Genomic DNA, 25,547 nt, shown 5'->3' with positions numbered 1-25,547 from the left:
GTTGCCAAGCTATGGAAATTATCAGCATGTCTTCATAATGAGACATGTTATAACTATAAAAACTATACTGACAAACACACATTCCCAAACTAATGTTGGACTAGCAACAGAATCATGAGGATTGGTCAAATAAGCATTTTTTTTAAATGTTTGAAAGTGATCAAAAGTAGGCTACTTTAAAAGTCAATCAAATACATTCAAATTAATTCATTCAAAATGTCTTAATTAACAATTACACTGTGGGGTTAGAACAGTTAGTGTCTGGGGGTCAGGACAGGACAATAGGAGTAGCTATTGTAGCTCGTACACAGTCTCTGGGTCAAATAAGCATTTTTTTAAACACTTAAAAGTGAACCAAAGTAGGCCCCTTTAAAAGTAAATGAAATACAACATAATATGACTCAAATTGTATTAATTAACATTCACAGTGTGGGGGTCAGAACAGCTGGTGTCTGGGGGTCAGAGTGAAGGGCGATCAAAACCAGCGAGTAGCCGACAGACACAGCCTCTGGGTCAGAACATGGGCCCATAATCAGAACTAGCCAGTCCACAGTCTGGGGCCCAGAACATGGGACCATCAGAACCAGTTAGAAGAGCCTGGGACTCAGGTCACAGGCTGGACCCATGTAGATTATTGTCTCACTTTACCTCACAGCATTTGTCTCACTTTACCTCACAGCCACCATTTTAGAAAGAACAGCATCTCTAGCAGTTCAGGCTAATCTTTAACTAGCATCAAGCACATGGGTTTACATGTTGGAAGTTCATCAACATGTGTGATATAAGCTTTTCTACCTGAAGCAATTTGTTTTGACACAACACTTGATAACGTTCTCATCAAGAAAATGTACTTTTTCATGTGATAAACACATTTTTGTGAAAAAACATACTTACCACAGCATCAGCACCAACCTCTCCTACCTGGCAAGTGTGAAAATATAATGGTCACATGACCACATTTGTGTTCTGTTGACTAGATTTTTAAAAAGAAATGGATGCAAACATAAAGCCTCTGTCACCGACTTCACCAGAGAGACCAGACATGTCCAGTAGAAAGAAATGCAAAAAGTAAGATGTTTTCTCACAGCATAAACATTACATTCTACTCACATCCTAGCAATTGTTTTTTATGTTTATCATAATTAGAAAACTGTGTGATTGTGTTCTCCTGTAATATGGGCTATTGTGAGTTTCAATGTTTGTATGTTTTTATTTCAGAAAGAAAAAGTCAAGGTCTGCACCTTCAGCTTCACCGTCTCTTCAGTCCATGAGTCCAGAAAGACCAGACATGTCCAGTGGAAAGAAGCGCAAAAAGTAAGACGTTACAATTATCTTTTAATACCGTGTGATAGAGTTCTCATATAATATAGATTATTGTGAGTTTCAATGTTTGTATGTTTTTATTTCAGAAAGAAAAAGTCAAGGTCTGCACCTTCAGCTTCACCATCTTTGAAATCCCTGAGTCCAGAAAGACCTGATTTGTCCAGTGGAAACAAACCTGAACGGTTATAATAATAATTTATTATTATTATTATTATTAATGATCATTTGGTTTCTGAAGATTTAGGTTTATTTTGACAGTGTGTCAGAGCAGAAGAAGGGTCGACTACTAGACACTAGCCGTTCCTTATGTGAGGGTCGGACTCACTAGCACTGTGGTGGGGTCCCAAGACTATTTCCAGATATAACAAAGAAAATTCTGAACATGTATATATTTTTTATTAAAACTGAATATAATCAAATAAATTGAGTACATTTAAATACATACAGTGGGTGACACACAATCATCAAGTGAAATAAAATGTATACATGATTTTTAAATGTTTTTTATGAAGAAAATCTGAAAACTTTCCTTTTAGTGCAGCCAATTGTCTTCAGAAGTTTCCTGATGATTTCTGAATGATCACATGTTGACCTATTGACTAAATAGAGTCTAATATCAGTTCAAATACAGCTGCTCTGTGATGGTCTCAGGTCTGTTAGAGACTATTGTGGAGCAGAAGCATCATGAAGTCCAAGAACACACCAGACAGGTCCGGGATAACGACTAAACATCAGATTTGAGCGGAGAATATTTTCCCTCGTTCTCCGTATAAATGAACGGGCTTCGCGCTCGACCGGAAGTGTCTGTACAACGGAAGTGCCGAGACAAAGCAAAAAGAGGCAAAAGTGGGCGGGGCGGAATAAGGCGAATAGGAGGAGATAGATTTGGTATGAGGTGAAAAAAATGGTGGCTTCTCGCTTCACGGGCTTTCATCCAAAATGGCCAACCTCCAATATGGCAGATACATCTGCACGAGAGGAGTGCATGTTTGTGACGAGGCAAGTGCTTAAGCACTCGTCTTGTGCGCTCCGTGCACTTTGGTGGCACTGCTATACGATTATAAGAGATTTTGCGATTATACAATACTCATACATACGATTATACATGGGTGCACCCCGTGAATGTCCCACCTCTCTCTGTCTCCCTTGTCTGCCGTGCCCGTTGAGAAGATAAAGGAAACTGGAGGTGGTGCAATAGGAAGCTGTCTTACTTCTAATCACTTGTTTACACAAAAAATACAAGTAAAACTACAGTGCCTCTCGTAAGTATTCATACACCTTGAACTTTTGCACATTTTGTCATGTTTACAACCCTAAACATGAAGATTTTATTTTGATTTTTTTACTGAACGTTCACACACAAGTAACCGACAACTGTGAAGTGAAAGCAAAATGATACATGATTCTGTTATTTTTCAAAAAATAGAAAACCGAAACTGGGGAGTGCATAAGTATTCATACAGCATGAATGAATACTTTGTGGAACCCCCTTTTGCTGCAATAACAGCACAAGTCTTGGGGTCTGACTCTACAAGATTAGCACATGTAGAGACTGACATTTTAGCCCATTCCTCTTTACAAAACAACTCAAGCTCTGTCAAATAAGAAGGAGAGCGTTTGTGAACAGCAGTTTTCAGATTATTCCACAGATTTTCAATAGGATTTAGGTCAGGACTTTGACTGGGCCATTCTAACTCATTAATATGTTTTTATTGAACCATTCCATTGTAGATTTATCTTTGTGTTTAGGGTCATTGTCCTGCTGAAGGTGAATCTCCGCCCCAGCCTCAGTTCTCTTGTGACTCCAGCAGGTTTTCCTCCAAAATGTCCCTGTATTTGCCTCCATCCATCTTCCCAACTATTCTTACAATCTCCCCAGTCCCCGCTGAGGAAAAGCAGCCCCACATCATGATGCTCCCCCCGTATATTTGACACTGGGGATGGTGCGCTCAGGACGATGAGCAGTGTCAGGTTTGCTCCATACATAACGTTTTGCATTTGGGCCAAAAAGTTCAATTTTTGTCTCATCTGACCAAAGCACCTTCTTCCTCATGGAGCTGTGTCCTCCATATGACTTCCAGCAAACTTCAAACGGGATTTCTTATGGCCTCCTTTCAATAATGGCTTTCTTCTTCCACTCGTTCATGAAGGCCAGATTTGTGTAGATACGACTTATAGTTGTCCCATGTCCAGATTCCCCCAGCTCAGCGGCAGGACTTCACAGCTGCTCCAGAGTTATCTTGGGACACTTGGTTGCCTTTCTGACCAGTGTTCTGCTTGTTCGCTCTGATATTTTAGGTGGAGGACCACGCCTTGGTAAGTTGGCAGTGGTGCTATACTCTTTCCATTTCCGAATAATGGATTGAACAGTTGCTCCGGGAGATGTTTAAATCTTGGGAAATCTTTGTATAACTTAACGCTGCTTTAAACTTCTCCACAGCTTTATCTCTGACCTCTCTGGTGCTCCTTGACCTTCATGATGTTGTTTAGTGACCAATACACTCCGACCACAGCTCTGAGGGCCTGAAAGAACAGCTGAAATTATACTGAGAGTAGATTACACACAGGTGGCCTCTATTTAACCGTTAGGCCTAGGAGTGAACATTCTGGAGTCATTAGGAATGTTTTAAAGGCAATTTAATGCGCTCAGAAAATGCTGTATGAATACTTATGCAAGCCCCACTTTTCACTTTTCTATTTTTTGAAAAATAACAGAATCATGTATCAATTTGCTTTCACTTCACAGCTGTCTGTAACTTGTGTGTGAACGTTCAGTAAAAGATTCTAAATAAAATCTTTATGTTGAGGGTTGTAAACATGACAAAATGTGCAAAAGTTCAAGGTGTATGAATACTTACGAGAGGCACTGTATAATACGTAAAATAGAAACATCTCCCATCTCTGAGAGTGATTCTGTTTGAACTTCTGGTTAAGCCTAATCATCATAGTTGGATCATCATGGTTCATTTCATAATAAAACATTTCTTTTAACAGAAATGTGAAAACTGCAAATCCTGCTCTTCGACAGACACATGAAAAGGTATGTAAACCTTGAAGTACAAATCACATCATTTATTTGTGCAACTGTATGTATTTTCTTATCTGTCATTTTCATAGACTGAAGATGCTGCTGCTCTTCCTCCCTCAATGGAAGACTGGACAACAGAAAATGTTGAACATTGGCTGAAAACTAAACTTCGGATTCCATCAAATGTTGCACAGAATCTATATGTTCAAGGAACCACAGGAGCTGGTTTAGCGTCTTTTAAGAAACAGGACCTTATAGAGCTTGGGGTTCCACCTGCACAAGCTCTGCAAATTGTGCGTCAGGTGGAGAAGTTCAGACGCTCTGAGCCGAGTGCAGCAACAGAGGATCATCTGGAAACACAAACTGTGTCAGCAGACTCAGGATTTCACAGTGAACGTTTGTCAGTTTTGCAAGAGGAGACAGATGTTTATGAAGAGCACATCTCAGAGTCTTTTCAGAAACAGCTCCAGATAAAACCATTTTTACAAATGAAGAGACCAGTGAGTATGATGCGTTCATTTGACAAAAGCAATGTCCCAGTATTTTACACAGAGCACCACTTCCTCCCAGCTGTAGTGGGTCCAAGTAATCTTCTAGAGCCTGTTCATGAGTATCAGCTTCTGCCAGATTCAGAGGAGGTCAGTCAGAAAGAGGCTCTGTTTGAGTTCACTAATGAAATGTTCTGTTTCGCGGCGAGCTGCATGAATTCACGAACCAACGGGACGATTCATTTTGGAGTGAAGGATAAACCAAGTGAAGAACATGGTCAGATCATCGGCCACAAAATCAGCTCTAGGAGTCTTTACAGTGAGGCATTTGAATTAAATGTGAGTAAATACTTTGATCAGAAACACAAAACCTCTGCCAGGACCTGCATCCGGCCTCCTGTGTTCATCCAGGTCCAAAGTGAAGACGGAACAGCTTCAGACAAATGTGTGATTGAAGTGGATGTGATTCCTTTGTATTCAGAGACTCTGGAGAGTGTTTTCTACACAATATTTAATATTCCGTCCACAGAGAAACACCATTCCAAAAGTGAATGCCTTTTTGTGAGAGAAGGGTCCAGAAAAGTCAACATTTTGTCAGATTCAAATCCACGTGTTCTTCAAGATAAGATAAAAGACATTGATGAGAAAGTAAAGCATTGGGCATCTGCTCGCAGAGCAGCAGAACAGAGACATGAACCTCCTCCTTCCTGTGAAAACCAGGGTCAAAGACTCAAACAGCTGATCACTCGGGGACAAGATGCACTTTCAAACTCCATCCAGGTCTTTGTTGTCACTGACAAATGTCATTCAACTCAACTGGAGCACATGGACTTTCTGAAAGAGCTAAACTTGTTTGCAGTTTTAGATTTTGATCCAGAGTCGGCTAAAGATGGAACATGCCACTTTTACAGAAAAGACCGTGTTGCAAATCTGCATTTCCCACACATGTACTCGACTCAAGACAGCACTTCAGTTATCGCAAAACTTAACCTGTTCAAACAAACCAGCTGGATTTTCTGCAATGGGCAGGCCGGTGAAGAGGGTGACTTAGAGAAACCGCTCACTCCCGGCGAGTGGCTGAAGAAACGATCCGGTGACATCACCAACATGGTGTCTTTTCTTTGCAGTTCAGACTTGCTTCCCAAGCACGGGTTATTGGTCATAATAATCCTTCACTCTGCGGTAACGGACATCTCAAGTCCTATTTTGGAAACATTCTGTGCTTTGTATCGCTCATTGAAGGGGATGGACAATATGCTTTGTCTTTGCAAAGACGCCACAGTCTTCAGTCACTGGAAGAATTTGGTGGAGAGATGGTGTGAAGAAGACATCACTAATAAATGTATCCACTCTTTGAGTTTCCAGGAGATCTCCAGCACCATTAAAACACTCAAAGAACCACAGACAAGAGCCTCCAGAAGATTCTTACCCTCCACTGGTTCTAGCTCAGTTCAACTGGAAAAGAAAGACGAAGAGATGATGCCAGATTTGGAAATACTGTGTGAAAATGAATGTGAAAACACAGAAATTGAGACAAAGAAATCCTACGAAGAGTTTAAGAAAAACATAGAGGAGGATTTTTACAGAGGAGGACAAGTGTCCTGGTGGAACTTTTACTTGTCGGAGCAGCCGGGCAGCCTGCCTTTCATCAAACGAGACAGATACACTGAGCTTCATCGTATCATCTGTCCAGTTCAGAGTCACATGTCTCCATGTGTGATCGTGTCACTCTTCCACCACCCCGGCTGTGGGGGAACGACTTTAGCAATGCACATTCTCTGGAGCTTAAAAAACAAATTCAGATGTGCAGTTGTTAAAAACCAAATCGTGACAAACAAAGACATTGCATTGCAAGTCAGGAAGCTGCTCACATACGGTAAACAAGACCAATCAGGCTCCACACCAGTGCTGCTCTTGACAGACAATTGGTACGATGTGGAGGATCTAAGGCAATGTATCATTAATACAGCCTCTGATGGACATCATCCCAACAAGGTACTGGTACTGATATTAAACTGTGAGAGAACTCCATTTCCTGATGAAGCCTCAAGAAACTGTTATAATCCAAACGTCTGCATCAGCGCAAAGCTCTCACCAAAAGAGAAGGATTTGTTTTGTAAGAAATATGAAGAACTCAAAAAAAGCCATGACAAGCCGGACACTTTTTATGCGTTCATGATCATGAAAAATGATTTCAGCAAAGATTACATCAGTGATTTGGTGAACAACATTCTCAAAGATCTTGATGTTGGTTCCAAACAGGGCCGACTCTTGGGTTTCCTGGCTTTGTTGAACACATATGTTCATGACTCCTACATGTCACTCTCTTTATGCGAAGAGCTGATGGAAATAAGAAACCCACTTTGGAGAAAAGAAACACTGGAAGATAAAATGAATCCATATTCAATTCTTTTGAAAACTTTTGATGTTGAAGAACATGGTACTTACCAAGCAGTGCGGCTCTTACATCAGATGATTGCTGAAAACTGCCTGAAAGTCTTTAAAGAGCATAAAGTCAGTCTGTCCGACATAACTTTTGATTTGTTAAACTATGAGATCATCTATAAGACGTGCATGGGAAAGGACTTCCTGACACAGTTTATCCACAGTATGTTGGTCACACGAAGTCGCCGAGAGCAGGGAGACGATAAGAACACACTGTTTTCCCCTTTGATTGAGGACATACAAAAAGAAGAAGGTGTTGATAAGGTTAATGAAGTCCTTGAAAGGGCAGTAAAAAGATTTGATCGAAGTGCAACATTGCCTCAAGCGCTGGCACGGCACATGTGCCTGAATGAGAAAGACTTTGACTCTGCGCTCAAGTGGGCCTTAGACGCTCAGAGCAAAAGATCCAACTCCTACATCGCAGACACTGTGGGGCAGGTGTACAAAAGCCACCTCAAAAAGATTATTGAAGATTCCAAGGAACAGTCTCCAGAATCACTTGATGAATGTTTAAATTTAGCCTCTAAAGCTGCGTCTGCTTTCAGAGATTCACAGGAACTGGCCAAGAAAGATGAACATGATCCACTTGATCTACACTTTAGAAAAGTCAGGAAATATTACAATATATCAGGTTATCTTGGGGAAACTGAGGTTATAATAATGCTTCTTGACTTTATCACTGGATTTCCCATTTTTCCAGCCAGTGACAGACATGAAAGAGACAAATTACTGCAGGTTCTTAGAGGGAACCAACCTGTTAGCATGTTGGGCAATTACAAGGATTCAGGAGTGGATGCAATTGTCAAAGTCCTCAAAGACCATGGGAGATTTCTTGTATCATTAAAACCCAGGCTAAAAGAAACTTTTACTTTCTTTGAGGATTACTTCACTTACTTGAGGCCCAGACATGTGCCTTTCACAAAGGAAACAGTGGATGAAAGAAACAAACGGAGGATTTCTGAACTTTTTAAGAAGTACATCAAACTTTTTAGTTGCTCAGAGGAAGAGAAGCTGACTGAAAAGAAAATAAATCCCAAACTAAGCCTGCATCAGGAAATAGACGATCATCGCTGTGATCTGGAGATGATGCAAGCGGATTCTTTTGCTGGGATTCTGCAGAGTTTGAGCCATAGAAATGAAAGAAAAAAAGAAAATATTCTCGAGAAATGGAAATTCATCTTTGGAAATTCAAGAAGCAGATTTCCATCAACTTCTGACACCGTTAACTACATCCTTGCAAACATTGTTCTTCACAGTGTAGAGCCAAAGTCCTGTCTGTTGAAAAGATATGAAGACTTGGTCACACTCCTAAAGGATGCTCTGCAACAAGAAGGCACTCGTTCAAATATGTCCGAGCTCTATTACCTCTGCATGCTGCTGATGTGGCCTTCAAAGGACCAGCCTCTTAAAAACTTCACAGATATCACCACTTACATCGCATCAGCCAAAAGATCTTTCTCTAAACGTTTTGGTTTTGTGTTTCCTTCAAGAAGTGCTATTGCTCATTTCTTCCTGGGAAAATCAAATGGTTTAAAACGGATTGTCAGCAAAGCAAAGCTTGACCAGATATTACAAGAATCCAAATCTAGTGACCGAATTCGAAACCTTTGGCACAGTGGATCAGCATGGAGTGACTCAATAATCCAAGAGAAGCTGTTAAGAGTTAAAGGACACACTGTGAATGGGGACATTTACGTCACTTACGGCACAAACACCAAGATAATGATCCGTTCAGCGTTCCGCGGTGACATTCGAAGTGGCAGCAGTCATGAAGAGGTCTCTTTCTACATTGGCTTCACCTTGGAAGGTCCGGTGGCCTATGGTGTTGAATATGAGAATTAAAGAACTTAAAGTAAATGCTTAAATAATATATAAAAATCAATACCTAATGTCTTGTCAAAGAGAAAGAAGTGATTGTTTTTCTCATTTCACAGCAAAACAGCCAAAAGAGGCACCGCTAAACTTTTTCTTTTATGGTTATGGTCCACAGTTATGTAAAGACTTCCACTCTTTGACAAATTTAAGCATAGGGCCAGAACATCATTTATTCAATGTTTTTATTTACAACAGACATGATTCACAATTATATTTAATATAAAAACTTTCTGTACAGTTGCATTTTAGAGGATTTAAAATGTCAGATGTGGCAAATGTTTTGTTTGTGAGGAAATAATGACTCTTAACTTTATTTTATTAAGCTGTAGTGAACAAAATACATAAATGTAAAAATGAATACACTTTATTTTGTTTGTGTTCTTTTACACATCACATTTTTGTAAGAGACAGTGCCAGCCTACACTTAGCTACCATCGCCTGTAAATACATCATGGAATAAATCATGGAAAAAGAGACATTGAGTAGCATTAACATTTTTATCTACAAAAGAAACAATATCTTAACAATTACAGAAACATATTTTTGCAACACAAAAAGCAAAGTACAATGCAACCAGGGGGTCACTTATTGTATGCGAGTATTGCACTACAGGTTTAGATTGATTTCACTCAATAGTAGACACGGGACAGATGATCAGCGGCGCCTCGTTTCTGCCGGACTTGTTGGTGCATGGGCTGAAAAACGGCAGGATGACGTCGGTGAATCTGTCGGTGAAGGTGTAGATGAGCACTTTGGCGTCCACGTTGTAGAAGGACACGATGCCTTTGTCGTAGTCGACGTAGAGGCCGATTTTCGAGGGCCGCGAGCCGACGGTGAGGCTGGTGGACGGCTCGGTGCGGAAGGCGAAGTCCGTTTTGTCCCGTAAACTCAGGAACCAGTATCCGTGCGCCGGGCTGACCGTGATCTTACCCTTACGGCACACGGAGCGACTCGCCACGCCAAGGTCCCAGTCGGTTTTACCGCCCACTTCCACCTGCCACACAAAAACAGGCAGGGGGTGAGTGGTAAATATAAGAAAGCTGAGATTTCATTAACAGCTGGAAATATTTACATTTTAATCCCGGGCACAAACATAGCAGTGTAGGACTTTAATGAAGCTGTTAAACAAGAGCAGCCCAACAGGGGGAGCTGTGCTGAGAGCAAAGCCAGGGACACATCACATCTTGATCCAGGAGCGAACTGGCCATATGTCCATTCTGGAAGGGCACAGAAGGGCCACTGGCGCCACCGGTTTGGCCTCTCAATTTTCTCCATAACCTCTTACTTTGAGCTTTACCCAAATCTAAAGCTCAAAGTAGCGCAGAAAATGAGGGTTTTACAATCACTTTTGTAGGTGTTAGCTTTCAAATGACACGTTACACTCTCCAGCCAAGGAGCTTTGAGTAAAGTCGAACTGGAGAAAGTACACTTGGTCGGTTAAGGCGGGTGGTAAGAGGTTAGCATAGGTCTTTGACTCTGACCAGGCTGGTCAGGATCCAGGGCTGTTTTAAAGGAATAGGCCACCGTTTTAAAGACTTCCCCGCGCTCACTTCCGTCAATAACCTTTAGGAGTTACTGCGCGGACGTCGTGCTCCTCGTATCATTACGCCTCACAATATAGTCCCCCTTTTTATTTGCTTATAAAATCGACATGTTACATTTCTGTGTAAATATACTTCGCATGAAAACACATCACGTAACTTTATTTAAATAGGGAACACGTGGAAGAGCTTGGTAGCTTCTATCGTGAGCTTTTTTGGAGCAATATGACATGTGGGAGAAGCTGTGTTTGTGCTCCGTTTGCCTGACAGAGCGCACGGACAAAGACCAGACGGGGATATATTAACTCGTCTAAGGTTAGGTAAGAACATGTCTCAGTATGTAAAAATGGTGGCCTATTCCTTTAAGTCCCAGTCTGCCTCTGTCTTGATCTGAAACTCAGTTCACACATTTTGGTCACAGTGGTGTAGGAATTTCAGCAAAGATATTGTTTGTAAGATATTCTACAGAGGGACGATAGAGAGCATCCTGACCAGCTCCATCACTGTGTGGTTCTTCTACAGAGGGACGATAGAGAACATCCTGACCATCACTGTGAGGTTCTTCTACAGAGGGACTATAGAGAGCATCCTGACCAGCTCCATCACTGTGTGGTTCTTCTACAGAGGGACTATAGAGAACATCCTGACCAGCTCCATCACTGTGTGGTTCTTCTACAGAGGGACTATAGAGAACATCCTGACCCCAAAAACGCTTTTTCCGTGCATATTTCATATTAATTCATATTGCCTGCAGTTTGCAAATTATCCACCAGGGGGTGCTGCAGCGCCCTCAGCACCCTGGGTTCCAACTGCCTTGCTGCCCCCCCTCCCACCCCTTCTTGAATCTTGAATCTTGAATCTTAATTAGTTGCTGCTAGCATTAACCTGCTGTTGCTAGCCGTGGCGTTTTGCACGGCCATCAAAAGTGTGTACGTGGAGGTTAAAACTAAGCGATAGAATTTCCAGGTTCTGAGCTTCAGAATGTGGTACTGCGTGTCCACATTCACTTAGATTTAGTTGGTGAAAGATGTGTGTTTAAAACGGGAGTCGGTAGGCTATTGGTTCAATATGGGATATTGTTGCATCATGGGATTAGCAGCAATAATAAACTAGAGAAGGTAAAACACTGGAGTTAAAACACTTGGACGCCACAATGTGTTAGATGTGTTTACCAATTGTGACTCAACAGGTAACAGAGTTGTTCTACGGCTTTTTTTCACTTTTTATACTGTTTCTTGCTAATGTTAGTCTATGGAAATTGTATGCTAGGAGCCACAAACATCTCCATGGTAACAGTGGATTTTCCCGAACTTTAATTAATCCCAATAGATACAGACGCCATCTCTGGAATCAACTGTTTTCAAACATGACCATATATGGGTAAGGGGAAAACAATTTTGAAGAAAATCGAAACTTTCTCTAATTATTCAAAAACTACTTTAACGCTGAAATGTGAATATAGTTTCTACTGAATCAAGATCCAAAGACATGGAGAGGAGCAAAGTGGTTCAACAGCCCATAAATACATTTAAAAAAACGGAGAATGCTAACAGGATGCTACATGTTAGCATCGGGCTAATGCTAACGGTTAGCTAGCGTTAGCTACAACTGCCGTTTTTTCACTTCTACTGAACAATCTGCTATAAGAAAATATCCATATAGGCCCGATTTTCACTTGACTTTATTTGTATGTGATAAATAAATTCATATTCCTCCAGAAAATGGCTAAAAAAAGTGGAAAAATGTCTTTCCCAAAAGATTCTATTTTCCCCCTCGGCGAAGCCACGCCCCCTTCTATGACGAGTTGCCGTCTGTATCTATATTTAGGGTTTGGAAACCCCCGGCATAGTGGACCTTTAGCCATGATGAGATATGGAGATCATGAACACGTCAGGACAATAGGTTCATTTTAGGGGTAGGTTCATTTTGGGGTAAACAAGTAGTTGGGTCTATAGGGCTGAGTGTGAAGAACCACCCCTGAAGAGAGATGGTTTACATGATTGCTTCAGAAATCTGTTAAAATAGAAAACACACATTTGCAGCGTCCTACACATCCACGTACCTCCCAGTAGTGCCGGCCCGAGTTGAAGCCCTCCCTGGCGAGGACACACACCACGCGGTCGAATCGCTCAGAGCTGTCGGGTACGGGCTGGTGTCGCTCTCCACAGAAGACCTGCTTCCCGTCAGCCGAGATGACCAGGCGCGGGTGAGCCGTGTTCGGGTCCATGGTGATGTCCTCTGGGGCAGAACCGGAGGTAAGTACAGGCCACAGCTGCCATTTATTTTGGCTTCAGATGTCGTCATGGTAACATTTAAACTATACTGTCAATACTGCCGTTCTCTTGAAATATTGTGACCCATTCAGTGCTACAATAACACCCACAAAGTTACTAGTATTGGAGGCACTTCATTCTGCACAAATATTACATACATATTAGACCACAGGATAAATTACAAGGAAATGCTGTGTATTATTTTGGTAAGAAAAAACAAATCTATACAGGTAAGTATGGCTTAGAGTCCAATTATTCAAGATTTTCAAGATTTTTTAATTTGGGGTTTGCACAAGCTGAGCCATAATAATCAAATTAAAGGCTATACGTGTCTCACTTTGCAAGTAAAGAGTCAATCATATATTAGTTTCACAGTTTAAGTTGAACAGCAGCAGTGAATGCACTTTTAGATATTCTAATTTTCCGAGTTTCACCTGTATATGCCGTGTACTGTGTTCTTATAGACCTATGTTAGTGCACAGTCAGATACAACGTTACTGTGTCTCTCTGGCCAGATTTTTTCATTAAATTACTCAAAACAGAGATCAGCTCTTTGTCTTATGTCGGACTTGATTAGACATATAAATAAGTAATTGTTATTAGTCTTTCTCCTGTTTTTCAGTAAGAAAAACAGGAGCTGAAATATGTATGTGGGCTCTGGGAGATGCAGTACCCCCTAGTGGACAGTTTGTACATTTCAGGCAATGTTAATGAATAACAAGCATTAGTAACAGCACACTGTGGTGTAAAATAAAGTGCAGGAAAAATGCAAGACTTGTTCAATCAATTAATTTCCGAATATTAAAGGTTCACCAATGAAAAAATAATCAGTAAAAGCGTCCAAACTCACCCATATACTCCTGGACTCTTCTCACTTCTGCAAAACGTAAAGATGGTCATTAATATGTTGTTGTAATCAAATTAAGAGGAGACACTACAGGCAAAAGTCATTTTTTTCAGTTGTCAGGTTTTGGGCCAAATTGGTCTCTGAACATACAAGCTTTCACCCGGAAACCAAAAATATACCGAATCTTCACAAAAACATGTTTAAATATGGCGCTGATTCAATGTTCCCCCATAGACTTATATGGGAGAACACAATTTCAAGGGCCTTTTTCTCAAAACACATTTTTCTGTCATTGTGGCGACACTATGTCCACGTCAGTCGGACCTAAAGACTTCAAATTTTCCAGCCTTGGACTGAACAATATTTGGAGGATTTTTTCAGAGGGATTTTTAATTATCTAACCCCTAAAGCCCCATTTACTGAGTTTTGAATGTCAAAAAATAAGGCAAAATTTTTTTTTTTTACACATTTTCCCCACTAAAAAACAGCTTATTTTAAAACTAAACAAGAAATCCAAAATCCCCTCTGAGAAAGTCTTGGCAACTCATTTATCAATAAAATGAAACCATAAATTTGAATGTAGCTCTATCCATTATTCAGATTTCGTCGCCAAAAAGATGGGAAATATGGGGCATTTTTAGGCATAAAACACCTTGTTCTTATATGAAAAGATAAAATAACAGAAAACTTGCCATGTATTTTTTCTCACATTTATGCCAGTTAATCTACAGCAAAAGTTTCAAATTGATATCTGTAAATATACATTTTTTCCCTATTCACCTGTAGTGTCTCGCCTTAAATCAAATGTGTGGGATATTTGCTGGAATATTTACTTGGGGTGTTCTTGCTAACAGGCTGCTCCACTTCTGGTTTCGGCACCTTCCCTAAAACAAAGAAAAACAGCGCAATATTAGAAACTTACTTATGTGTCAAATAAACACGCCGTGCCTTTGAAACACCTGATGGGACTTACAGACTTCCGTGAGTTTGCACATCTCGTCCTTGAAGCGCTCTATGGTCTGAGTGATGTTCCTCAGGACGACACCAGAGGGCAGCTCTGAGGCCACGGACGCCCCCGACCAGTCTTTGGTTTGAGGAGGAGCGGACACAGACGCAAAAGACTGGAACGGAAGATGAGGGGTGGTATTGTAACTATACGGGACAAGACGGACCTGTTTTATTTTAATGTGTGTGAATGACAAAATCATTGGAAGCACCTATGTGGAAAGTGTCAAAGCTGAACCACAGCCGTTTCGATTTTTGGAAAGCTGAAGGCCCATGCAGTACATTATAATACCACCTTTAAACACAATCAGTATCTACCAGAATCTGTTTCAATACCTGGACTCAAAAACAAAGGGGTCACTAAACACTAAAGGTTCTTAAAGAGGGGGTATTATTCTTTTTTCAGTCACATAGCACCAGTCTATATCACACTACAATGATGACCAAACCTTCTATTGGTCTGTAAATGCAGTAAATTAGAATAACTGCCTTGTATAAAATGTCTCTCTCAAAATGGCTGTAGTGAATGTCTTGAAATAGGCCTCTGTCTCTTTAAGAACCTCTGACCCTTTCCGACACGCCCCCTCCACACACTGTCTGTGGCATCAGTGGGGAGGGGGTTCTGCTGAGGAGCAGTGGTTGGTTACTCGGCTGGAGACGAAAGCTTGGAGGCGTCTCCAGGAGGTGGGGGCGTTCCTAGGAGGACTCAGGCAAACCTATCCCTAAAATGGCCGCCATCAGAGTTTTTACAGATTACTCAAAAATACGTGAATGTGCCAAGGCAACACTTCAGGCGTGTTTTTAATGAGGGAATGACATAATAACATGATGTAAAGCTTGAAAAAGTCGATTTTGCATAATACCCCCCCTTTAAAAAAAAAAAAAAGTACCTTGAGAACATTCTTTTGGGTAACGTAGCATATTTTACATTATAAAATTTGAAGTAATGGGTATGTAAAGAAAAGGCAGTGAGTAGTGAGACTGAGATGGTCAGGATTTTCACAAACATTTTCCTATTTATACAAAAAATATATATACATTTCTTTCTTTATACATTTGCTGGTAAAATACAGTGTTTTACTTCAGAGCAGGTGATGGATTATGGGCTTTAAAAAGGCACAGAATACAGGTAATAGAAAATAAACCCAAAATCTCATTTGTCTATAGGCACAGTTTGGCAGAATATTAATATGCTGTGCTCATTAAAGCAATACTAAGTAACTTGTTTACCTTAATGAATCCTTTCCGTAGTCCCTCTGGGGGTAATACAAGTGTTAATGGGACGACTGGGGGGTCTTTCATCTCCCCCTGGTGTCTCTGGCCTGAAACCCACACTTGCAGCTTTCCCTGCTCTGACCCGGAGGCTCAACACACACTAATGGAATCACGAAGAAGAAGCTAACAGGCTAACGGGCAAATCTAACTGCGGGCTAGCACCACTTAAACAGTATTCACAATATCCCTCTCTTCTCCCTTGGTCTTTTCTGTCAGCGTAGTATTTACTCTCACGGACAAATAATGAGTAAAACCCATAACTACGACACCTGCAGTGGCGCTTATGGCCTCTAGGGGCATGAGTATCGCTTAGTATTACTTAGTATCGCTTTAAAACCTTATTTAAACGTTTGCATGATGATATGTCTCCTTAAAGCGATTACATCTGTACAGAATGTCTTGCCCCCTGTCCTCGAGTGTCTCACCGTGAGGAATTGCACGTAGTTGTCGGTCAGAGCGAGTTGGCTCAGAGAGGCGCTCTTCTTCTTCAGCTCGGACAGCTCCTCCTCCAGCTCCTTCAGCAGCTTCTGGGCCCTGTGCTCCGCGGCTCGGCGGCTCATCTCGATCACCTGACAGAGGAAAGTATTCGCTCCACAATGAATTTCAGTATGTAGACAGATTTTTTTTTTTTAATCATTCATCACTTCTTGTTTTATGGGGTTATAAAAATACCATATTTGACCATATTCTCTATGAATCGACCTGGAAAAGGCGTTCATCAGAATAGATGCTTAACTCATCGACTGCCAGCCATTTTCACATCAGAGAGCTCCCCACTGCCAGAGTTTTTTCAGGATTTTTCAAGACCCACAGAAAATTTAGGTCTTGGTCTATGTCAACACGAAACCCACCAAAAGAAAGACTAGACTCTCTTTTCTCATCTAAAAGAAAAAGTTTGTTTGTACCTCTTTCCATTCTAACGTACGTAATCGTTCGTAGAAAATAGATGAAATCACCCAAATTGCTGTTTTCTGACCAAAAAGCTGAGAAAACAAGCTTTTTGTAATCAAGCAAAAAAGAGCAATGTCGCCACCTAGTGACTCAATAAAATAACTTGTAGTTCTTCTATTGAGTCACTAGGTGGCGGCATTAGGCAGCACAACTAAGATTTTAACACCAGACATGCTCAAGGCTTTGCTGCAGCTGTTCCCATTAAAAAAACCTAATTGACATCTATAGGCGTCATTGGCAGTCAATGAGTTAATAGTGATATTAAAGGAATAGGCCACCGTTTTTACATGCTGAGATATGTTCTTACCTTAGCTTTGACGAGTTCTTTAGGACCTGTCTGATCTTCACCCGTGCCTTCAGTCATGTAAACACAGCGCAGACGGCGTTAGCATTTAGCCTCTCCCTCTCTCCTCTATAGCTCCAAAACAGGTCAAGATAGAAGCTACCAAGCTCTTCCACGTTTTCCCTATTTAAATATGGTTACGTGAAGGGAAGTTACACTACAAAGTATATTAATTTGGCATCCACACAGTAAAGTGAAGATTACTGCGCGGATTTCGAACTACTCCTGGTATTATTACGCCTTACATTATAGTTCCCCCTTTTATCCGCTTAGAAAATCCACATTGTTTAATTTTGTGTAATTATACTTTGAAGTGTAACACTTCACGTAACCATATTTAAATAGGGAAAACGTGGAAGAGCTTAGTAGCTTCTATCTTGACCTGTTTTGGAGCTATAGAGGAGAGAGGGAGAGGCTAAATGCTAACGCCGTCTGCGCTGTGTTTACGTGACTGAAGGCACGGGTGAAGATCAGACAGGTCCTAAAGAACTCGTCAAAGCTAAGGTAAGAACATATCTCAGCATGTAAAAACGGTGGCCTATTCCTTTAAAGTACCAGGGATGCCAAGGCACTGAATAACATAAAAACTGCCTGGAGTAATTCTAGCAGACGTTAAAACAAAACAATAATATTAACCTGCTTTGTAAACATATTTTTCACAACAATTAAATGTGTTAAATAAATAAAAGCATCACCTCCAGTATTTCCGCCTGACATCGCTCCACGTTGGCGATGAGGTGTAGAAACACAGACACAGCTTCCTTCGTCTCCCTCTCAGCGGCCGCCTGCACCGAACACACAAGAGAACGGATATTCATCACAATTATGAGTAAAAACATCTAATTGTTCATAAACGGCGGTGCGTGTTGTGTGTCCTGTACCTTTATGTCCAGCAGCGCGGTCTGGAGCTCCTGCACTTTTCTCTCTCGTTCACAGATTTGGTCTTTCAGCTCCGCGTCCAGAATCCCCAACTGGGACTGAAGACAAGACAGGAGAGGAAGATGACGGTGTAAGACGGGGGGAGGCGACGTCTTGTTTGGAACGAGTTTTTTGGTCAAAGTTCAGGTACCGCACACCTAAACGTAACTCAGGGCTAGCTATACAGGACACAAATATCTCAAAAGGAAGAAGTGTGTACAGGGCTGGACCAGTGTTAATTTTGACAACATATTTTATTTTAGTTTTAGTCTTAGTCTTTTGACTAAAATGTAATGTAATTTTAGTCAAGATTTAGTCCAAAAAAACTTTTCAATTTTAGTCTAGTTTTAGTCGACTAAAATTGCATGTCAATTTAGTCGACTTTGCATTTATAATATTCATTATAATATTTAATCGTGGTCCTCGACTTCATGGAGCTGCTCCACATGAACAAAGCACAAACCTGTTCATTTGGCAGTGAATTTACATTATATGAGGCTCTTTCAGACGGTCAATAGAAGTTTGGATGATTTTAGTCACTGCTTTTAATTTTTATTTAGTCTTATTTTAGTCGACTAAAATATCTGGACATTTTAGTCATAGTTTTAGTCTCATGAGAAAGTTTTAATTTAGTTTTAGTCCAATTTTAGTCGTCAAAAATATCACTTTGACTAAAATTAAGACTAAATATTTTAGTCGACGAAATTAACACTGGGCTGGACTGGCCATCAGGAGAACCGGGAGTTTTTCCGGTGGGTCGACGAACTTTTGGACCGGTCGGGCCAGTCAGATCAAGACAAGGCCCATAAGACCTTACACCGGCCCACAATTGGCAGGATATGGCATTAGAATCTCTATCGTTACAAAGATGCAATTACACAATACCTCCACCAGAGGGATGTGACGCCTTTTATACCCCTCTGGTGGCGCTTTCTTGAGTTATGGTCCCCAGATAATCTCGTATAATGAGCAATGGGCCTCTCGGACATAACACTCATGCCCCTCACATTGCGAATATAAGAGGAAATAGTTTATTGTAACTCCCTCCAGGACCCACAGAACCTCAGACCTCTATTTTTTATACATTTTAGACAAATGTTTGCAAAGAAGTGCATGCTGGGAGTTGTCAGGTGACTCTCTCTTGCCCCTCGTCGTCAGTGCAGTTTGGAAATCTTCTAGTTTCCATTGAAAGGATTTACAATGTTTGGCCTTTTTGGGACTTCTATTCTCACTCCACACCTCCTGAACCCTGTGGTGAGTTTTACCGTTTCATCTTCATCTACAGTGTGATCATTTGGTTGGTTTTGAGAAGTTTATTTGTGTTGCAGTCGCGAGAGGAACCTCATTAACGGAACGCACATTTTAAGATTGAGTAATTTTACAAAGTTCCTTCAAGTTATAAATGACAAGATTAAAGTGTTGAGTCTCTGAGGTGTTAGCTTGAATTCGGCAGAAACAAAATGCAACTATTGCCCTCGATTCGTAGCTTATACTGTTTTAGTTCAAACCAAGAGCTTATTGTTTTGCTCATCACCTCGACTATTGCATTGAATATAACAGTTTTTGTTTTTTTTAGAGGGCCGGTCTTGACCCAAAAGTCCCGGGCCGATTTCTTTCCGCCAGTCCAGCCCTGAGTGCGTACCTTCTTGGCCTGCCACTCCCTCTTGGCGGAGGAGAAGCTGTGTCCTCGGTGTTCCGTCTCGACGCAGAGGCTGCAGACGCACACGTTCTCGTCTCTGCAGAAATAGGCCAGCCCGCGCAGGTGAACGGGGCACAGCGGGAGGCTCGGGTCGAGGTCCGTCGCACTGCTCACCGTGTACCTGAAAAGACAAAGACGAGCAAAACAACAACAAGAAGTTTAAATGTTTTCAGATTTTCTTTGCTGCAGTGTGTGCATACAATATCATGCAGAATCGACTTTTTTGAACCCTTAACCATGTTATAAAACACTGAAACTTATAAGGAGTAGGGTTTTTTCTTTATTCACGCAGGTTTGAGGAATCACATTAACTCTGATTGTTTCTTTTCTGTCTAACCAAGTGTTGTAATCTGGGATTGGCTGTATCCACGCAAGCGTCACGTGACTCCGAGTGGATCGTCAGGAGGCGCTGCTCTTCCTGTCCCCGTTATTTACCTTTGAGTTTGTAGAATCTTGTCAAAAAAATTAAACATGTTACTTTACAGTCTTGTTGTTCAGTCTGACAGCAGTGTGAATGAAGGACCTGCTCCTTCTTGCACGGAGGGTGTCTCAGTCTGCCACTGAAAGAGCTGCTCAGCTCCTCTACAGTCCCGCGCAGTGGGTGGGAGGTGTTGTCCATGATGGAGGTGAGCTTGGCCAACACCCTCCTGTCCCTCACCTCCTCCACAGAGTCCAGAGCTGGCCCTCCTGACCAGCTTGTTCAGTCTGTTCAATGAACACATTCCCTGTAGTCCAGTAATTGAAAATTGAAGAACTTTAACCTCTTAACTCCCTCCTGAACCGAGAGGATCTTTTTCCTCACGTCATCAAAAAATGTTTCCATAATTATTTTGTTGGGTATTCAACTCATTTTTGTAACTTTTTTTTTGACATTTTTTCATCAATTTTTTATCACATTTTTGTCATTTTTTGTCACATTTTTGTCATTTGTCACATTTTTGTCACATTTTTGTAATTTCTTTGGTCATTTTTGGTCAATTTATCAAATTTTTGTCATTTTTTGTCCATTTTTTTGGTCAAATTTTTATCACATTTTTGTCATTTTTTCGTCAATTATTTTTTTAAATCACATTTTTGTCATTTTTCGTCAATTTTTTGTCAATTTCTATTTGACATTTTTGTGACATTTTTGCCACTTTTTCACCAATTTTTCATCACTTTTTTGTCAATGTTTTCTCACTTTTCCACATTTCCATCATTGTTTTCGTCTCAGTTTTGTTGCTATTTCACACCTTTTTTCCAGAAGCTTTTGGACTGGGGTAAAACAGCCGAAGTGAAGAAAATGTGCTCGGTTCAGGTGGGAGTTAAGGGGTTAACTTTACTTCGCATCAGTATCTCACTGTCCGTGATGCTTTCTCGAACTACTGTTTCCAGCCAAGAGCTAAGTTTTTAATTTTGCTTGCTGCAGTTGGTCAGGTCTAGGTTCAGCAACACTATCTGCCCAAAGAAGAAGATTAGACGACAACCTGAACATCCTGAATGAGCAGTTGGTGACTTTTTGTTTGGATAGGCCATGTAGATAGAATCTGAAAGTCTCCTGGTGTCATTGATATCTTCACAAGCTGTCAGCTGAAAACGGTGGCTTGTATCATGTGTTCACTTGGCCCATCAGAGCTGCCGTACCTGCGCGAGGGCGTGTACGGCGGCGGCGGCTCGTCGTGATGCGAGTCTGCGGAGGTTTTCTGGAAGCGGTGGACCATCTCGTTGATGACTCCCTCGGGCATCTCGGTCCTTTTACTGGGGGTGGACTTCCTCCTCTGCACGGGGCTCTGGTCCTCGCCGCTCCTGCCCTCGGGGGCCGGCGGTCCCGAGGCGGCGGCCCGTTTGAAATGCTCCGTGATCTCCTTCAGCGTGCGGTTGATGTGCAGCTCCGGCCGCCGGTTGAAGCTCTCTTTGCACAGGGGGCACTGGTACAGCTTTGAGGCTCGAGAACTGGCTTTGCTCGTGTCCCAGTAAAAGGAGATGCAGGCCTGGCAACAAAAACAACAACAAAACAGGATTAGCAGAGTTCAATAAAAGGGTTGTCGAAGTTCATGGATCAGCTGTACACGTGTTTAGACTGAGTAAACGCTCTTTCCTCACAGCAAGAAGGTACAGAGTTTGATTCCTGAACTGTGCAGGCCTTTCCTTTTCTCTGTCTGGGCTTCTGAAAACAGAGCACTACAGTATGGAACCATATGGGGACTTTGCGCGTGTCAAAAAACACTTTAAAAGACTATTATTGAGGCTTTGATTTGCTTTTGGAGGCTCGTTGCTGCTCGGGAAGAATTTACAGGAGAGTCACTGCCTATGTGTCCTTTTTAGGAACAAATAGCGGTCTATCTTTAACTCATTGACTGCCAAAGCCTTGTGCAGCTGCAATGTAAATATTGAGTCAGCAGGTGGCAGCAGTGCTCTCAGGTCAGGTCACAGGTCTGAGGTAGTCTCATTCAGCCCCATTCATTGAAAAAGATCCCGAGTCCTGTGTGAAATGTGATGGCCTCTCTGTCTCCGCCTGTTCCTTAAAAGGGTAAAAAGGCGGGAACCCTGCACTCACGGGGCGGACGGAGCCTCCACAGAGCTTGATTGACAGGCTCTGGGGCCAGTCAATGTACTGAAAATGCTTCCAAATTTCGGGCTGATAAACAAAAGCCAGCCAGGTTAAAAATATTTCACCCACCCCAGCGTGGTCACATGGGTCACAGCTATTTTTAGAAAAAGAAAAACTCTTTGGAGCCAGACTTTTAAGTCGTTCTTGGGACGTTTGAAGTCTCAAGAATCAATGCTCCCAAGTGTCTTTTGGAGTCGCCCCTGACCACCAGGGGGTGGTATTACAGCAATGTCAGCTCCCCACCATGAGAGCCATACAGAAGCCTGATCCTCGCCCATTCCCTAGAACTCAGTTTTCTGTGGGTCTTGAAAAAACATGCAAATTCATGAAAACCTCCGGCAGTGCTCTCTGATTTGAAAATCGGCAGTCAATGAGTTAATATGCCTTTGGTCATGATCAATACGAGCGATCGCTGTTATTGTTTACTTCCGCAATTTTCGCCGGATGTTTTGGTGAATGGTAGGCAACAGCTGATGCAGACAGGCCTCTAACTCGGTTTTATAAAATGATAGATCTGTTACAGCGCAAGAGAAGCAATGCACTGTTTATAGACATTGTTTTTGCTGATTATAGGATTTTAATAAAATGTTTATCAAATATGAAAATGTAAAATGCCTACCACGGTCAACGGATGTGACGACATCGCGATCGCTCGTATGGGTGAGGAAAGCACTTCTTATTCGTAATATCGGCGGTGTGCTGACATTGCTGCGATACCGCCCTCTAGTGGTCAGGGGTGACTCCATTTATGTTAATTTCATTTATTAATTTATTTGAATGGGACAGTGCACATTAATGAACAGACGAGTGCTGTAAATATGCCGTATTTAGCTCAGAGCTCATTTCCACCCACAATCCCATGGGGTAAAAGCATACTACCACCAACACAGAACATGCACGAGTACAATAGAGTTTGGGAATGTGATGTCATATTGCTAAGCATTATGGGATTAGCAGCAACTGTAAACGAATGGAGATTTTAAAAGTTAAAATACTGGAGTTATTGTTCACATCAAAACATGAAGGCCACAGTGTGTTTGATGGATTCACCAGCAGTAACTCAGCAGCTAACAGCTAACTCAGCAGAGTTGCTCCACAGCTTTTTTTTCTCCACTTTTTATACTGTTTTGAGCTAGCCACATATGCTAATTGCCGAAGTCATTTTGTATCGTTAAAATGGCAATAAGAGAAAAACAATGTGTTTCCTATAAAGCGTCTTTTTACACGTTTTCCAAAAAAAAAAAAAGCAAAAATGAGTTAGGCAATTAATGCTATGTGGCTAACGTCAAATGTTAGTCGATGGAAATGTATGCTAACAGCTGCAAAGATGGCGGATCTCCATGGTAACTGTGGAATTTCCCAAACTCTATTAAACATGTACGACATAACATACAGTACAAACGCACAAACAAGCAAAACATGTATAAAAACACTTTTTAGGAGCATATTTATTTGATTATGGACTCTCTCTACTGATGTTATTAATGTAATGGGGAGGAGCCACTAATAATATCTCTGTGGTCATGACTCACTGTTTGTATTTGGCCCAGTCATATTATGTTCATGTTATATTCTGCAGACGAGGCACTAATCCACAATAGCTGCCTATGAGCCCAGTGACGTGATGAAATTGTAAATGCATATTGTTTTTAGTACCTGGCAGTAGCTGTGGCCACATGGCGTCGACACGGGGTTGTTGAAGATGTCGAGGCAGATGGAGCAGGAAAACTGGTCCTCGGACAGAAGCGCCGCCGGCAACGACGACATCACGGCTACAACAGAGAGAGAGCGCGGTTTCAGCCACTGGTTTGTGCTGTTGGAAACTAAACTGTAGCTTCAATTGTTTAAAGTCGACAATGACAGCAGCGGTTTCCTTTGTCCTCTGTGGAGCACACGGTCTTGTCAAAATCTACATTTAACTAAACAATGAAGTGTTTCTGACGATCTGGAAATACCGGCTGTGCCTCTGACACTCCGCCAGATCTGATCCATATATGGCCACGGTACCTCGTAAAGTTTATTTGATTTGAATATAAGAGTAGCTCAAACATTTCTTGAAATAAATACATTTTCCCTTCATTTTAAGAACTCTATCTAATCTAATTTTGCATGTTTTTTTCATAATTTAAGTGTAAAAAACAGATTTCTTGACTAATATTAACTATAAAAGTCTCACAAAAATAATTACATGGCTCAACTCTTTTTTACAGCAATAGTTAGTCTAGTGTAGTAGGTCTAAACGTAGGCAGTAAATGAAGAACGAACTAAGTGAGAGTGGATTCTCTAATAGTGTTCAGCGCCGGCTAACTGAAGCTCGTCCATGCTAGCAGTTTGGCTGGGTTTTTGGAGCCAGATCAATTATAAAAGAGCGACAATAAAACCAGCAGAAGGAAAAACATTGGACGATGTTGCAAGTGTCAAGAAAAACAACTTTGAGGTTAGAATGACAAGGCGAACAGTTTCAATAAAAGCCCATTACAGAAAGGAACTTCTGGAGCCGTCTGCCATTTCCTTACGGCTTCAGGAAGGAGGAGGCTTTAATCAGTCCATTCTTAATTTACTATCTTTGGGTCTAAAACACAACAATTTCAGTTTAGGCTGAAATTGTTGCAATTTTTTTGGCTCAAAAGTTGTTTTGTCCAATTTGCTTTAAAATACCGAAACGTCCCCTACAACCCTAAACTGGAAAAGAACAATCATATTAACCTCTTAACTCCCGCCTGAACCGAGAGCATTTTCTCCAGTTCAGCTTTAACCCAAATCCTGTAGGCCAGTGTAACACCTCATTTGAAAGCTAAGATCTACAAAACTCATCTAAATCGATCTTTTTCCTCACTTTTTTTAAATCATTTTTTTTGTCTTTTTTTGGTTCTTTTTTGTCACATTTTTGTCATTTTTGCATCACTTTTTTGTCAAAGTTTTCTCACTTTTTTTGTCACATCTTCA

General features: G+C 41.3%; 2 protein-coding genes across 2 annotated transcripts; one reads left to right on the top strand and one right to left on the bottom strand.

The window, feature by feature from the left end:
- Nucleotides 1–4,470: 4,470 nt before the first annotated feature.
- Nucleotides 4,471–9,165, top strand: LOC306961100 (sterile alpha motif domain-containing protein 9-like; the record flags this gene model as incomplete). Its single annotated transcript, XM_079553711.1, has 1 exon — nucleotides 4,471–9,165. The coding sequence occupies one exon, from the start codon at nucleotides 4,471–4,473 to the stop codon at nucleotides 9,124–9,126; it is 4,656 nt and encodes a 1,551-aa protein (XP_079409837.1). The 3' UTR covers nucleotides 9,127–9,165.
- A 580-nt stretch (nucleotides 9,166–9,745) lies between these two features.
- Nucleotides 9,746–24,372, bottom strand: LOC306960821 (E3 ubiquitin-protein ligase TRIM21-like). Its single transcript, XM_079553398.1, has 11 exons — nucleotides 24,258–24,372; nucleotides 21,635–21,981; nucleotides 19,955–20,132; nucleotides 18,276–18,371; nucleotides 18,090–18,179; nucleotides 16,526–16,669; nucleotides 14,794–14,941; nucleotides 14,654–14,704; nucleotides 13,824–13,850; nucleotides 12,763–12,938; nucleotides 9,746–10,153 (listed from the first exon to the last, which is right to left on the bottom strand). Exons 1-11 carry the CDS (start codon nucleotides 24,366–24,368, stop codon nucleotides 9,785–9,787), a joined length of 1,737 nt encoding a protein of 578 aa, XP_079409524.1. The 5' UTR covers nucleotides 24,369–24,372; the 3' UTR covers nucleotides 9,746–9,784.
- Nucleotides 24,373–25,547: the final 1,175 nt, after the last annotated feature.

This window comes from Gobius niger, assembly GCF_951799975.1.
Source record: "Gobius niger genome assembly, chromosome: 3".
NCBI lineage: Eukaryota > Metazoa > Chordata > Actinopteri > Gobiiformes > Gobiidae > Gobius > Gobius niger.
The sequence above is the reverse complement of the archived record's forward strand: the minus strand, read 5'-3'. Positions and strand labels throughout refer to the sequence as shown.